The 17,421-nt window shown below is 49.6% G+C and overlaps 1 protein-coding gene across 1 annotated transcript in view; it reads right to left on the reverse strand.

The window, feature by feature from the left end:
- Positions 1-17,421, reverse strand: part of LOC131286265 (cadherin-99C) — a 64,541-nt gene that overhangs the window by 1,600 nt on the left and 45,520 nt on the right. The window contains exon 6 of the mRNA XM_058315196.1: positions 28-3,320. Coding sequence (XP_058171179.1) covers positions 28-3,320 — 3,293 coding nt within the window. The remainder of the gene's footprint in view (positions 1-27; positions 3,321-17,421) is intronic.

Below are 17,421 nucleotides of genomic sequence, written 5' to 3' on the forward strand. Positions count from 1 at the left end.
TGCACCACAAAGTGCGTTCCTACTTACCACACATCCGTTGCACCGGCCACCTCCTCCACCGTGCCGTTCTCGTTCAGTACCTTCCGGACGCTGAACCGCTCGATGCCCGTGATGAGTCCTTCGGTTTTTTCGTGCAGCAACTCCTCCAGCGTGCGCGCATGCCTCCGCATATCCTTCGGGTTGGAGTCGAGAAAAACGAGCGTCATCCGGTTGATGTCGGCGATCAGGTTCACGACGACCCGGGCTCGCGCCTTGTGCACCGTGCCGGCGGATGTGTTACCGTTGTTGTCGCGCGCCTCCACCAGAAACACCAACGGCATGCGGTGTACGTTCTGGAAGGACTTTTGCGTCTTCAACATACCGGTGTCCTCGCTGATCGTAAAGTACGTGCTCGGTGCGTCGTCGTGTGGAATCTCGTTCGATTGCTCGTCGATGTCGTGCAGGGCGTACTTGATCTGGCCGTACGGGCCCACGTCCCGGTCGGTGGCCTTTAGCTGGATCAGCGGCGTCTCGATGTCGGCGTTCGCGTTGATGACCGCGTAGTAGGTGTCGTTCCGTGGACTCTGCTGGTACGCCTTGGGGAACACAAACCGTGGCACGTTATCGTTCTCGTCCTGCACGATCACCTTCACCGTGGCCGTGTTTTTGTGCTGATTGACGAAGTACTTGTTCGAGGACAGCCGTACCGACAGCGTGTGGCTGCTGGCCGTCTCAAAGTCGAGTGGGGCGTTCAACACAAGCGCGCACGCGTGATCTTCGATGGTGATGCGGAACAGCTTTTCATCATTGCCTCCGGTTAGTTCGCAGCTGAAACCACCGTTGTGTTTGGTGGCCTTCTTGGAGTTGATGATCTGGATGAGTTTCACCGTGGCATTGACACCCGTCGACTCGGGGACACTTGTGGTGTAACTATCGTCGCTGAACGCCAAACCCTGTACCTCGAGGTTCACGATTCCACCGTTCTCCAGGCGAGATTCAGCCGAGTCCCCGTTCGGATTGGCCGGAATGTGACCCACGTACACGGGCAACGTCGAGACGCTGCTGAGCTGCGGTTCGCCCATATCGAACGCTCGCACGTCGATCAAATACTCGCTGTCTTCCTCCTTGCCGAGATCGTCCCGGATACGCACAATGCCGGAATCGGCGTCAACCTGGAAATACTTCAGCGCCTTACCACGGCCAACCAGCTCGTAGCGTACCACATTACCCGGCGACGAACCATCGCCGTCGACGGCAGGCATCGAACCGACGATCGACCCGATCGGCAGGTTGTCGTTGATGCTCACCGGCTCGGGAATCGACACGAACACGGGCGGGATGTCGTTGCGGTCCTCCACCTCTACCATGATCTTGATGTAGTCGCCCGGGTTGGTGCCGTTGTTCTCCAGTGTGCCCACGATCAGCTCGTGCATCTTATCCTTCTCGTAGTCCAGCCCGCGGATCGTCTTAATCTGACCCGTGCGGGCGTCCACCTTGAACAGATCCCCAGGACCGCGCTTCAGTGCGTACGTTATCTCGGGCTTGGTGTCCGGATCGAAAGCCCGCACCGTGGTGACGGCCAGATCGGGAACGTTCTCTGGGATGCGCACCTCCACCGTGGACTCCATAAATCGAGGCACTTCGTCCGGCACGTCGCGTACCTTCACCGTAACACTGGCCGTACCCAAACGAGGTTCTGGTGCGCCATCCTTCGCCGTCACGACAAAACGGTACTCCTTCTGCTTCTCGTAGTCGAGGGCCGTCCTCGTGCGTACCTCGCCCGTCTTCGAGTCAATCTTGAACGGAATGTCCGATGGGATGGTGTACGTGATCTCGGCGTTCATGCCTTCATCGGCGTCGGTCGCGTGGACCTTTCCGATCGCAACGTTCTCTCGACCTTCATCCACCGAGAACACGTAGGGCAGCTGACGTTCATCAAACTCTGGATTCTTGTCGTTGATATCGGTTACCTTAATGTTAACGGTCGCACTGCTCGCCAACCCGCCGTTGTCTTCCGCTCGCACGATCAGTTGATAGCGTGTTAGGTCTTCCCGGTCCAATTTGCGTATGACGCTTATCACACCACTGTCCTTGCCGACGGAGAACTGGCGCAGGTCGTTACCGGTCGTAATGGCATAGCTGACGGGATCGTTCTCAGGATCTTCCGCTTTCAGCACGATTACGGTCGAGTTGATTTCGGCCCCCTCGCTGACCTGCACCTCGTACACGGGCTTGGCGAAGCGGGGTGGCTTCGTGTTCGGACCGGGCGTGATCGTCACCTCAACGATGGCCTGCGACGACAGTCCCCCGACGTCCGCCGCCTGCACCGTGATGCTATACTGCTCGCCCGCATTTAGCCGAGCCCGAGTCTCAATCTCTCCCGTCTGGGCGTCGATCGCGAACTTGTTCGCCCCGTTGTTCGAGACGTGGAAGATCGAGTACGTCACGACGGCATTCTCCGCGGCGTCGTTATCCGTGGCGTGCACCTTCGTCACCAACCGGCGTCCGTCGCCGGCCATCAGCGTCACCGGTGCAACCATCGCCAGCTTCGGTGCGTTGTCGTTCACATCGCGTAGGTGAACCGTGAGGCTCATGGGTGCACTGGCGGCATTCCCACTCGCCTCCCGAGCCACCACCTGGAACAGGTATTTGCCCGGGCTCGGTGGATCGCGATCCAGACCCTCCTCGTTGACCCGCAGTACACCCTCCTTGGAGACGGTGAACGATGGTGTCGTGACCTCGTAGATGTACTCCATGGTTTCGCCGTCCGGCCCGAGATCCTGGTCGCTGGTGGACAGTTTGATCGGGCTGCCGCTCGCGTCCATCACCACCGTGCCGATCGGGGAGTTCTCGTCCACGAAACCCTCCATGGCGGTGGTGCTAATCGCCGGTGGGAACGCATCGACCGGCTTGACGTGGATCGCCAGCTTCGCCTCGGTGTAGCGCTTCATGTCGGACACCTCTTCCGCCCGGACGGTGATGTCGAACTTTTTCGCCGTCACCGACGCATCGACCAGCTTCGTCTGCTTCAGCACGCCCGTCTGTGCGTCGATCTCGAAATAGTCGCCGTAGTTGCCCGGCACGCCATCCTTGAAGGAGTACCGTATCGGGGCGCTGATCGTGTCCAGGTCCACCGCCTGGATGCGCTCGGGGGTTACCGTCAGCACACCCTGCAGGGTGCCGGCCGGGACCGACGCGCTGTACTTGGGATTCAGACACGCTCCGTCCACCAGCTCGCAACCCCGATAGATGAACGATGGGTCCTGGTCGTCCGAGTCGGCTATGTCGATCGTCAGCGTTGTTGTGGCCGACAGTCGTTCCGATGCGTTTCGGGCGCGATCCTACAATGAAAAGGAAAAACATTTTGTTGTTAGCAAAGAAGTTCAGATAGTTTTGAAATTAATTGTTAAGATGGAATATATAAACGCAACAATGCAAAATCCACGAAATATGATCAGTAAGTAAAACTTGGCCTTTAAAATTTGTATTGCAAAATTGTTTTGTAGTCAAACTATGATATTGAAATACATTTAGCTAACAAACGAACGATTATATTTCCGACATTTCCGTTATATAAGATTTGTTCATATTTAGAACAAGATAAAGAGTTTTGGTTCGTAGTTGGAGAATTTTGCAATGTAAATATAGCTGGTAATGTGAATTTGTAGGTTGCATACTCAAGTTATTGGGCTTTTGGATAGAATTTTGCAATCATTTGTACATGTCCCATCAATAATCATGAATCCATGGTGTAAATTGTTTCAAAATATTGATATTAGAATAAAACGACTACTCATTCAAAGATCTGATCTTCTCATGGTAGTCAACTCTGCATCTTCTTTGAAGAAGTCGTATCATCATACCTCCGGGATGATTCGTTTGGTAAACCCACCCGATCCTATTTGCCCATAACAGCTCTGATTTACGCGATCGTTAAAATGCTGACCGAAAGAGAAATCGATCGAAATTCGGCACATTTTGGCATATTGGTGTAATTGAAATCAATTGGAACCTTTCACCCATCGTCTCGTGCGGGTTTTCGCTTTCCGATCAGTAAGGTTTGCCCAAGGGGGCATACAACACAGGTCGATAGGTTGTAAACGAAGCGGTGCAATAAAGTTTGCCCTAAATTCTGCGTTAATTGCTACTTATACTGTCGTATAAAAATAGCAGTGCTTCAAAAGTGGTATCGCAAAATTCCAGTCTCATGTTATAGGTCGTGTGGGGCTTTTGGGACAAAACGAAAGCGTTTTCGACAGAGTCGAGTCAATACGTGCAGTTTTACGAGCATCTTAAAACAGTTGATTTCGGAGGTCTATTTCCGTTTAAACAGATGTAGACTGCCTGGTCATGTTGTTTTTCGTTGTCGAGTATTGCGACTCTAGAGAGTTTCAAACATTTTGTTTAAATTTATTCGACGGTTTAGTAATTGTGGATTTAAAAAAGGCTCCCATTGTGTTATTCACCGGATCAAACCTCTTATGCGCAGTTGTGTGCAAATCTAACTCATGAGAAATAGTTTTCCTTAGACAAATTTAATTAAATTCTCGGGGCTTCTTGGACCATAGGACGTTTTTCATATTTGATTATGATCGACCTAACCTAGCACCTAATGAGCTGCTTACGAATGATTTTCAAGCGAACGACCACCAGTTTTAAATTACAACGCTGATGTTCCTTGACGTTTGTTACTTCCGCTCCGGTGCGTTTGGTGATTTTGATATTCATTTCCTCGTTTGTAGGTGCAAAGCAAAATCTTTCTTCCTTGTTCGGCTAGCCCGTCGTCCATCGCCTTACCCCGTGCGTGTTCAATCATTCTCATGCAGAAGTTCTAGAATACAGAGCGAATGGATGTCTCTGGGGGGGCGTTGTCAGAGTAATGTCCGCTGGGATCGGATCGCGAGCAAACATTGAACTTTGCGGCTCACAACTCTTTGGATGACGGCCAGAACACGGACACCAACAAGCCCATGGTGTCTCGCTGCCATTGTGCCAATCATCTTCGTTCGCCTGCACTCGGATCAATAACAGTTCACCTCGCCACGGGCCAAGAAGAGCACAATCAATGGGACCTTTGATGCGAGAAATCCATTCTCCTTCCATTTTCCACCCATTCCGGAGAATCTGCGGTAATCCCAACCCGATCGGTTGGCCTTCGCATGACGGCGCGATCTTCGTTCGTGAGTTGGATGGATGGATGGATGAGTTCTGTTGTGGTCTAGGTATGAACTGCGGAGAATCATCTACACCCTGCTACAATCGTACGCTGCATAGCACCGGGGATCTATTCTGACGTCTTCCTTTTCCCGGTCGATCCAGTCCAATAATCATTACCGTGTCTATGTTTCCTAGCGCCCCTTCCTTATCTTCTTCCAATTCCCCCGAGGGACTGACATCAGTGGCATGTGTCCCTGATCCCTACACATCCACATACACCCATCTTCCCTAAATCGTCATCAACGAGATGCAAATTGCGGTGCGACGTGATGCATCATAATTCCACTTTCTGTCTGCATTCTGTCGGCTCGCAGTTCTGGATCACTCTGGCAACCGGCATTAGTCCCGGGTCTCCCACGAGGTAGGTGACACATCGCCTACCCACATCGTCTTCGGTCCACACGCTACGTGGCGTCATTTGTCATGCATTGGTAAATTGATTGTAATTGCCATCGGAAAACGGAAGGGGGATAGAGAGATGGAGAGAGGTCCAACGTTGATACGCTGCGCCTCAAGGATCATTAATCATCCGTCCCTTTGGAAGCGGCCGCCGGTCCACACTGTCACCGAAGCCTGTTTTTTTTTGTTGTTTAAAAGCTGTCGAACGAAATTTTAATTAAAAACCCCAAGAAAAATTGCCCAATTGAAGGCCCGCTTTTGGATCGCGATCGATTCCGTGTGGCAAAACAATGAGCGCAACAATGGTGTGGTCACGTGCGGCAGTGATTTCGACCACGGTCGGCAGCTTTTTGGTACCGTGAGAGAAATAGGTTGCTGTCACCGGTTGCAGCCACCATCGGTGGGGCCGAAGGGGTGGGTTGCTGTTGAGGCTGGGCAGCAAAATGGGTCGAAGAAAAATGAGCTCCGCGATAGTCCTGCTCTCCGGTGCGTTTTCCTTGCCCGCTCGGTGCTGCTGGCGGTGGTTGGTCAGAGTTGAAGGTTTGACCTTGTTTTCGAATCGAATTATCGCAGCATACGCAGCAGCGAGCGTGGTCGTTATTAATTATCACACAATCCTTTGGCCGACCCGTTGGGGGTTTTTTCACCGATGGTGGCGGGTTTTTTTTTCGTTTTGTTTACCCCTTGTGTTCTCCAATAGTATAAACATAAGAACCGACCGTTGGGAACGTTGTGATCCGTTGAAATATTGTACCACGATCGAACGCGATGCGGTGTATTTATCACCCTGGGCGGCCCCAGATGATTGTGGCCGTAATTGAGTGTGGAATTAAGGCAAGGGAGGGACGCTTACCATCGTCTATGTGGGAGAGGTTGTGGATTGTGATGTAAAAATACCCTCCCTTCTTTTGGGTTTTTCTTTTTCGAAATTACGGTAGGCGTTTGTTCCAAAAAAAAGCACATCAATTTACCGATCATTCGAACGAATGGTTGTTGCACAAAATGTCCCAAAACACAGCCAATACCAGCCCGTTGTCAATCGATACATCCCTCCGCGGGTCCGGTTCGGAAAGTGAAAATCAGCCAGGAGTTTGCTGCACTTGCGTGACTCGTTGGCTTGGAGGCTTCCACAAGCCGTGCTGAGAACCCTTACCCTTACATTAGGTTCCGTTCCCACTTTCTTCGAACGCGGCGCACCAAATTGGACCAACTTACGGAAGGTACGTATTTTCCAATTAAATTGGCCTCGAAAGCCCGCGAGCAACGCACGGTGCTTTACCGGGCACGGGAGGCTCGTACGTACCGTTTGGAGTAAGCTAGGTAGCGCGGGCATTAGGCGCAGGACCCGTGGCCGTGGAGAACAATACCGGAAAATAACTATGTTTAGCACCGAAAAGGGTGCTCCGGGGGGCCATCCACGTTGTTGCGGAGTGTGCGCGCGCGCGCACGTAATGGTGGCGCCGTTAGCGCAAGATATAGTTGTTGGTGGTGCTGAAAATTATAATAAATTGATCACGACTTTTTCCGACGGACGGGGCCGACTGGTGTGGCAGGAGTGGCAGGAGGAACTCCTAGCTGGGAGCTAGGCAAAATCTTTCTATCAGGCCATTGCACTTTGGCTGGACATTCCCCGGGACAATGGCCGGACGCTGGCTCTGGCGTTGGCGTTCGGTTGAAAGAGAAATTGATGGGCACAAACGGCCAGTTGTGGTTGATCACTCTCACTGATGACTCCGCTGGAGGATGGACATGGGGGCAAGTAATTGCACGAAATTTACACGAAGCCTAGGCCGGTTGGTCGTGGATTGCATCAGTTTTGTTTCATGCGCCACCCCGAGAGGGGTTGTCAGCACCGGAACCCGGAACTGATGCCATCTTGAGCGCCAGAACGACGAACCTGACGAACGGCGGACCGACAGACTGTTCCCGGTAATGGTTTGTTACCGTAAATGGCTACCGGCCACAAACAAACGGCCTATTACCAGCGCCCGGGTGCCTTAATCGATGGTGCGAAGGAGTCTTTTACCGCCGACAGTGCAGTGGCAATGGTTTTTTTGTTGTTGTTGATGTGGGGTCATGCTGAGAATTCGCCAGCCTCAAGGTGACCAACGCACCGACGACGGGAACGACGGCAGGCACTTTGGAAATGACGCAAGACCCGGGGGGGTTGGCAGAGACAAGAACAAAAAAGTTGCACCACGAATTAAGATCACAATCTTTATTATCGCTTAAGTGAAGTCTACGTTTGGTTGGCCACCGGGTTGCCCTCGTGCGAGAGGCCACAGACCGGTGAGCGTGCGTGAGCGTTAAAGTGAGGCAAGGCTATCGTAAGTCTTTACACCTGCTTCTTCCTGGAGGGAGCCGCGATCGTTGAGTGATCTCTGCTGCACCAGAAGCACACCTTTGGTGCTCTTGGTGGTGATGGAACTTAATTAATAAAAAAAAGGTGAAGAGATAAATCCATCACAAATCCATGCTAAACCCAGGCGCGAGAACCAAATGTTCGCCGACCGAATCCCACCGGGGTTGTTTTTAACCCTGACTTCCTTAATGTTACATACGTTATCTGAACGAAGGCAGCTTGCAATCGAAGGCAAAAAACAAAAAAAAAAATTAAGCGATAGAATGATAATTGAATTTCGGTTTTTATAATGACCCAACGGACAGCTTCAAGCCATTTTTTTGTTTCGCTTTTTCACATGAGGCTTTTTATCGAAAAATATTCTTGCCCGTATAGTTTTAGGGTTATTATGGTTTGGCATTTAATTTGTAGCACATACGGTTTATCGATGGCAGCATGACAAAGAGTGATGGTGGTGTAAATGGATAACATATTTCCACCATAAAAGGTTACCATCACATTAAGACGGAATTGAATAGGTGAAATAAAAACCAATTCTTTTCTGCTGCAACGAGTTTTTTAATGGTTTTGATCCCCTGTGTTAAATATTTTTCCGATTATCTATTTTATTCAAGTGGAATATTGTTTGTTCGTTTCAGAAGCAATCCTTTTTGGTTCGATCAAAATAATTTCAGTTTAAAACTGATTTTTTACCAAAACTAAATCTGATTTGTTTTTCGAATGGAATGAAGTTAAAAGTAACTTCCGTCACATCAATGTAGATAGGGAACGTCGAAGATGTCTAGAAAGGAGCATAAATTGCGAGCAACGCACGGTGCTTTACCGGGCACGGGAGGCTCGTACGTACCGTTTGGAGTAAGCTAGGTAGCGCGGGCATTAGGCGCAGGACCCGTGGCCGTGGAGAACAATACCGGAAAATAACTATGTTTAGCACCGAAAAGGGTGCTCCGGGGGGCCATCCACGTTGTTGCGGAGTGTGCGCGCGCGCGCACGTAATGGTGGCGCCGTTAGCGCAAGATATAGTTGTTGGTGGTGCTGAAAATTATAATAAATTGATCACGACTTTTTCCGACGGACGGGGCCGACTGGTGTGGCAGGAGTGGCAGGAGGAACTCCTAGCTGGGAGCTAGGCAAAATCTTTCTATCAGGCCATTGCACTTTGGCTGGACATTCCCCGGGACAATGGCCGGACGCTGGCTCTGGCGTTGGCGTTCGGTTGAAAGAGAAATTGATGGGCACAAACGGCCAGTTGTGGTTGATCACTCTCACTGATGACTCCGCTGGAGGATGGACATGGGGGCAAGTAATTGCACGAAATTTACACGAAGCCTAGGCCGGTTGGTCGTGGATTGCATCAGTTTTGTTTCATGCGCCACCCCGAGAGGGGTTGTCAGCACCGGAACCCGGAACTGATGCCATCTTGAGCGCCAGAACGACGAACCTGACGAACGGCGGACCGACAGACTGTTCCCGGTAATGGTTTGTTACCGTAAATGGCTACCGGCCACAAACAAACGGCCTATTACCAGCGCCCGGGTGCCTTAATCGATGGTGCGAAGGAGTCTTTTACCGCCGACAGTGCAGTGGCAATGGTTTTTTTGTTGTTGTTGATGTGGGGTCATGCTGAGAATTCGCCAGCCTCAAGGTGACCAACGCACCGACGACGGGAACGACGGCAGGCACTTTGGAAATGACGCAAGACCCGGGGGGGTTGGCAGAGACAAGAACAAAAAAGTTGCACCACGAATTAAGATCACAATCTTTATTATCGCTTAAGTGAAGTCTACGTTTGGTTGGCCACCGGGTTGCCCTCGTGCGAGAGGCCACAGACCGGTGAGCGTGCGTGAGCGTTAAAGTGAGGCAAGGCTATCGTAAGTCTTTACACCTGCTTCTTCCTGGAGGGAGCCGCGATCGTTGAGTGATCTCTGCTGCACCAGAAGCACACCTTTGGTGCTCTTGGTGGTGATGGAACTTAATTAATAAAAAAAAGGTGAAGAGATAAATCCATCACAAATCCATGCTAAACCCAGGCGCGAGAACCAAATGTTCGCCGACCGAATCCCACCGGGGTTGTTTTTAACCCTGACTTCCTTAATGTTACATACGTTATCTGAACGAAGGCAGCTTGCAATCGAAGGCAAAAAACAAAAAAAAAAATTAAGCGATAGAATGATAATTGAATTTCGGTTTTTATAATGACCCAACGGACAGCTTCAAGCCATTTTTTTGTTTCGCTTTTTCACATGAGGCTTTTTATCGAAAAATATTCTTGCCCGTATAGTTTTAGGGTTATTATGGTTTGGCATTTAATTTGTAGCACATACGGTTTATCGATGGCAGCATGACAAAGAGTGATGGTGGTGTAAATGGATAACATATTTCCACCATAAAAGGTTACCATCACATTAAGACGGAATTGAATAGGTGAAATAAAAACCAATTCTTTTCTGCTGCAACGAGTTTTTTAATGGTTTTGATCCCCTGTGTTAAATATTTTTCCGATTATCTATTTTATTCAAGTGGAATATTGTTTGTTCGTTTCAGAAGCAATCCTTTTTGGTTCGATCAAAATAATTTCAGTTTAAAACTGATTTTTTACCAAAACTAAATCTGATTTGTTTTTCGAATGGAATGAAGTTAAAAGTAACTTCCGTCACATCAATGTAGATAGGGAACGTCGAAGATGTCTAGAAAGGAGCATAAATTGCGGTACACGGCTAGCTATAATTTAACTATTTTGCGATTTCTATTTCATCGTCACAACATATTGTTGTCCAACAAAGAAAACGTGTTTGAATTTTGTATAAAGTTATTCGTTGCTTCATTTAACATACAAGTCACGTAGTATTTTCCACTTTCCTGCTGGCGTCAACGAGAACATTTATTCGGAAAATGGCGCCGCTATCGTTGGCAGAAGAAGACTTGCGGGAGCAATGAAGCAATTTGCAGGGAAATCAAATGTCTTTTCGTCAACCGGTGCATGGAACGTTTGCAATCGTTTTTGAATGCAAAATGGAAGTGGGTATGTATGTCGGTACGGTATTTGATGCTCGCTGTGGCCGTGCTCCGTGCACTTCATGTTCAACCAGCATAGGTTAAGTGTCAGCAAAGATACCGGGGAGCCTTCGAAGCTCCCGTTCGGAGTCGAAACAATAAAAGTTCGTCTATTCGAGGGATCGTGGAATGCTCGGCGAATTAACCGGCAGTAAACCAACCCTCAGCACACACACACACACACACACACACACACACAGAGGTTTGGCAGGGTGAAAACAAATAAACCGATGAGGGTACACCACAACAGGCTTCGTCTTCTCGAAGATGGCTGGAGGCGGCCCATAAAACGTCGCAGGGAGCCGCGAGTTCACGCGGAGTATCGAAAAAAGGGCAAAAACAATTTACCCATTTCGTAGGCTAATTCCAGCGCAAAGTTAATCTGTTTCACCTTATACGACCGGCCCTAGCCTCGCGGTCCCGCTTTGCATCACAAACGACAACAAACGCGCGGCGAAGACCAAAATCGATCGGTCGGCCCTGTAATGTAATCTCCAATGCAGTAGGGGCCCATGTTTGACGGGGTCTGCATTTGAACCGGCAGGCCACCACCATTCGCTCCTCCACCACCCATGTCTTGGGGAGTAGCGGACACATTCCAGCACTCCGACCGGCTACCTGGCTTGGCTATATTTATGCAAATATGCGACACGGGCTGGCTGGCGAAACAAACACATCACCCCGAAACGCTCGTGTGCCCTCGTGTCGCGCGGTCGTGGTTGACTTGTCGCTGCCGAGAGTAGGCCCTCCAAGAACCGACCCGGCGTGGTACCGCGATGGCCAATCGCTTCCAATTACCGTCCGACGACCATCCTTTGCGCTTTGGCAGGGCATGCGATGTGTGTACGCTCAATCGGGAGCTCAAATCCTTTTCTGGCCACTCGCAGTCTCGGGTGTCCGCGCTTGTCTGGTATTTGGGTTACCGTTTCTTCGCACCACGGATGGCCGCCGGGGCCGGGGCAACTCGATCGGCTGGTGCATATGGAAATGGCAATTATTACATGACGCCGCCGGACTCACTGCAGCAACGCATCACGCCATCAACGGGAACACATATCGAGAAAAGGCATACGCCAGGTAGGTGAGTCCCTTCGTCTGGATGCCGTGCGGAGGGTGATAATTAAATTGTCAAACGGACCCAACCCCGTCGATGGGTCGTTGTGGCCAACTGCCTCGCGATCGGCTGCTGTCGGGTGCGATTAGGTAGCATAATATCATTCCACCGGACACCGGACCGGCAGTCCGCGGTCCGTCGACGCCGTTTCGCCAAATGGCTATCAAATTCATAAATCACGGATGTCGCTCCCGGGTTGTCGGCGAGAGAACCACTGTTCCGTTCCGGTAGTGATTAGATGTCGTTAAACTTTCACGCCTTTTCCTACCCGGAGGTCGGATCGTGGGGAGGTTGGACGGTGCTGGGCGGGATGTCAAAACGTAGGCAAACTGTCGTGCCTAGGCGTTTCTAGTTGATTTTATTATCTGTTGTTTTCCTTTACTTTTATTCCGAACAACATTTCACACGAACGATCACGCGGCTCCCTTGGGGAACGTGAGGCGGCAACTATGGGGGGTTGCGGTAAAAAATTCACACTTGCCAGAAAGTGTATAATTATGGCCACCACCACCCATTCAAACCCTCATGCACTCCCCTAGAGGGTCTTTTCCAGTCTTACCGACTTGTTGGTTGTTTTTGGGGCGTGCTCCGAAATTGTCCCCGGGCGATCACATTGCAGAAAACATGCACCTTCCCTGGTGTTGCAGGGTTGCTTTATCAAATGGCTGATAATTCTTTCTCCTCTCCTTTCTTCCATCTCTCGCGTGGTCCTGTCGAGAAGCTAAGGCACCGGAACGCTTATCGAATTTAATAACTAACCATTTTTCCCATCGCGTGGTTAACCTCCCCGAACATGGGTGTAGAAATGTTGGATTTCGAAAACTCCCCCCGTTCTTCCAACCGATGCGGAAGTGTTAATGGACCGAAAAATTGGTTGCATATCGATCGCTGGGAAAACCGAATGCCGATGGAGTGTAATGCTCTATTTCGCTTGAGGCTCGCCGCGCGGGACGATTTATTATCGCGTTGGCCCACCGAAGGACGCCTCCGGGCGAACGGGGCAAATTAAGATATCCACCCGGGCCGGGCCACGTGCATGCATGTTTGCGATTAGAAGGGTTTTGAAAAATCGGTGAAAGTGTACAGCATTCCCGCAGCGCTGCAACCGTTTTTCCCCCTGCAAACAGAAGCATATGTTTATTAGGACGAGCTTCGCGGTGGCAGAATTTATCACCAGTTGCCAAAGCAAACGCACTAATAACGATCAATAGCTTTTGGCCCGGGGGGTGTCTTAATGCGGGCCGGGAAAAACCGGCTCGCGTACGGAAGCTTGATTAAATAGTGGAAGCCCCCGCCGCGGGACCAAACCAATTCGCGCGGGCAGCTCCTACTGTAGGGCAGGGTAAATAGAAAATAAATTAAGCAACGCTCAACCCACGCCCTGCGTGTAGTAGCAGATTGCTTTAAGCCTTCCCTTCCCTTCCCTCTCCTGGAAACCGGCGGGGATTTGACATCTTGCGCGCTTGCGATTTATTGTCCGCCGCAAATGGCGGAAACCCTAATTCAAAGGTCGACCCAATTTGTTCTTGCGCAGGAGTTCTGGATTTATTATACATTGCGCTTTTGCTCGCGTGAAGGATATGTTCAGTGCGGTTTGGTCTACCCTTTCGTTGCAGTTCATCAACAGACGACGAAAGGTCTAGGAACGTTGTCGTCTTGATTCCTATTCACACATGTAAATATATGTGAGTGAATTAGTTATGCCACAGCGCGGTTACATTACTTCATTGTAATTAATTCAACCCACGATGGTCGCCTGATTAGTTGCTTAGTAGACGATTGCGCACTCCGGACGCTACCATTCATATCTATCGATCTTCACGATCATTACGGAGCGGAAGTGAACCTGTCACACCCGGTGCAAGCGTGTCCCGTTCGAGATCGGTGCTAATTGGAAAATACATTAATCCTAGGCCAGCGAGAGCATTCTGCCGATTGAAACGGATTCGATGGGAATGATTTATAGAGCTTGTAATTCGCCTTTCACCTCACGGTGAACACGCAGGATTAGCGTCGGTAGTGCTAATGAGTGTCAGAACTGTTATAAATCATCCAACGGGCGTCGAAACCATGATATCGGTGGTGATCATAAAAGGTGTCGCGATATCAGTTGCTTAATGAAGGGTTGAAATTGGTTTTCTCTGGTAAATATTATAGTATACCAATTTCTTGATAAATATCCTAAGATTGTTTGCTCGAGAGAGTCGGTTAGATAATCGGTATACATGTTGAACGATTATTCGACTCTCTTTTTTAAACATTTGTATGTAGTTGATTAGTTTGATGAATCGATCGAATAACAAGATTTTCTTAAATCAAAAGCATTTTTTCTTACTTTCAACAACGACTGATCATTTAACAGGCAGTTTCAGATTTAAGGTTCTCTTATATCTACATATTCTAGTCTTATATTTTCTATGTTTTCTTTCTTTTACATCTTGCAAATTTTTTAGACATATTAGCATGATGTTTTTTCTTTTTTTATGTAAAACTTGCAATTTCAATGACATTCAATGATCAACGTTCTGTCTATTAACCATTAGTGTCTTTAAATTTTTCATTGGTGATAAGATTTTATAAATTTTTAAAATTACATTCAAACAGAAAACCATGTTGAACGGAAAAAACAAAACAGGAGACAAGGAAAACATCCCCCAAAGAAAATTAATAAAACAAAAACTCTTTCAGGGGTCGCTTTACGATTATTTTCACTTTTCCGAATGCACATAGAATTTGTGCCCTGGGTGTAGTGAACGCCACGAAGTGAAATAAACGAACTGATTGGATATGGAATTAAAAATATTGCTGTTCGAACACCCACTGGAATGTCTTGCAGCGTTAAAATTTATTGAAGGAATTTGAAATAAATGTTTGTTGTCCCCCAAGAGCATCAAAAGTGCATCTAGTGCAGCAACCTGCACCAAACACGAGCTCCACGCCGTGCCCTTGTTTGTGTGCCACTGTCTTACCCCACCCACTCGCCACGATTTGCACACAAGCTTGTCGAGAGCGAGTACCGGCGAAGCGCATGGCACCACTTCCGAAGGTGAAAAATGTAGTCCGTTTCCATTCGGCGTTCGAAAATATGCACACACAAACACACACACACACACACACACACACACACACACACACACACACACACACACACACGGCCACCGGTTGTTATGTCTCAGCTTGGCACCATTTTCTTTTTTCTTTTACCAGCGAGAAGGGAGCATGATCTACATTTAAGCGGTACAACGATGTACTTTAATTGCTGGCACGGATGCCGGAGTTACTCGGGCGGGGCCGGGGACGGGGTGGTGGAAAGGCGACAGATTCCCGTTGGCTGCCGTTCGCTCCCTGCCCAAACTAAGGAGCGTCCGTGCGTTCGCCCTACGCCCAGGAGGGGCGGGGAAAAAGCGGCACGCGAGCTTCACTGCATCCACACAGGGGAGGGTTTTTCTTTGGCTTTGTTGTTGTGCTGAAAAAGTTGTGCAATGGTTCGATCGCGATCGATCGTCTATCGTGAAAGGGAAGGTCAGGAGAAGAATGCCACAAGGGACTTGTAAGTTGGTAATGATTGAACCGACCTCAAAAAAGCATAAAAAACAGAATGAAGCCTAAATGCGGTCAGCAACAATCAACGGACGCTCGATCCCGCGGGAGTGTGCGAGATTAACCATTTAGAGCGTGCCAGAGTTGAGCCAAGAAGCAAGAAAGTAGCGTAGAGTGTGGAGTAGGTACGGAAGAGATTCTAATCTACGATAAGCGCACTTCCACTAAAGTGCAAGAAAGAAGAAGAGAAAAAAATCAGAGTATACGGAAGAAGCGCAAGAATGAAGGTTTTGAACCCTACGCGGGGTAACCGCTACATGGAGTTTAACCGCGTGTGTACTTTGGTTTCTTTTTCGAACGGGTATTTCCCCAGCCCCGACCCGGAGCTAAATACAGAATAGCGATAGAACCGGTTGAAAATCGAAGAAAATTAGATCACTTCCGATTGGAGCTGTGGGGTTAATTGGAGTACATCGATCGTACATTCGTTACCTTCCAGGGGAAGGGAGGTAGGTAGGTAGGTAGGTGATGGGAGAGCTAAAGATCGGTTTAATCGACCCGGGGGATCGCAGAACGGCGCAGAAAATGATAAAACAAAACCTAAACCGACGCCCTCGATTTTCCAACCCGGGGCCGGAAAAGGAAATGCCCGCTGGTGGATCGCATGAAAGAGCCGAAAGTGAATCCCGGTTTATCGGTATCGAAGCAAAACTAAAGGCTCGCCACCGAGGACTAAGTTTTCGCACTTTCTTCCTTCTTTTCCAATCCTCCCTGAGGTTCGCAAACGCTCGTCGGTCGGTTGGGATCAAAAGAAAGTGTGAATGACGATCGCGCACGATCGCACGGTTTCCGGATTCCGGATCGGATCGAATCCCACCGAAGGCCACACTCCTCCAGTGTGTGTGTGTGTGTGATCGTTGCCGACATACACACTCACGCGAGATGATGAATTAGCTGTTATTAAGTGATTAAATAATGGCGACCGTTTGATGCTGGCCGCCGACGATGACGACGTCGCCGCCGTTACAGGTGCACGACGTTCAAACGCGTGTGGAGTGGCCGGGAAATTGCAATTCAGCCCCGTACCCTCCCTTGGGGCGATTTTTCTATCCTCCGTGGACAATTCCCCAAGGTGTGGTGCGAAAAAAAAGGAAAAACTTTCACTAGTCCCGCCGAGTCACGTCGCGTGAGTGCGAATTATTTACGCGCCGTTCGACACGAGATGACATCGAGTGTTGCCCTTTTGTCAGCTGCTTCTCTCTCTCCCTCTCTTGGTTGTGGAATGGAAGGTGGAAAACAGAGGAAAAAGAAATACCCAGGGTGCGTTTCGCAGGGGTGGAAAAAGTGTGCAAAGTTCAACCACGTTTGGGAGCCGCACAAAATGACCGTCGAACGGGTGTCCCACGGGGAACGGCCGGAGGGCAACCCGGCAGATCAAGAATTAAGCTCGATGTCGTAAATCTTTCCCATAAATCAGGGTCCCGTGCGCCTTTATCGTTTGTCATCGGACCGGGGCTCGGTCCGGGGTTCATCATCAAGGCGTCCGGGCGCGCCGATCATATCTGCCCGACGTAGTTGTATGTGCGAGTTATGGTTCGTCCTGAGGGCTCGAAGGCCTATCCTGTGTGAGTGTGCCCTTCCCCTTTTGCAGCCCGCGTCCCGCGAGGTGTTGATAAGTCGCGCGCGATGGGATATCTTCATTACGCGATCGACGCAGGGAAGGGGACGATCAAGCGATGGTGCGAGGTTATGTATG

Source organism: Anopheles ziemanni, chromosome 3, assembly GCF_943734765.1.
Source record: "Anopheles ziemanni chromosome 3, idAnoZiCoDA_A2_x.2, whole genome shotgun sequence".
Classification (NCBI taxonomy): domain Eukaryota; kingdom Metazoa; phylum Arthropoda; class Insecta; order Diptera; family Culicidae; genus Anopheles; species Anopheles ziemanni.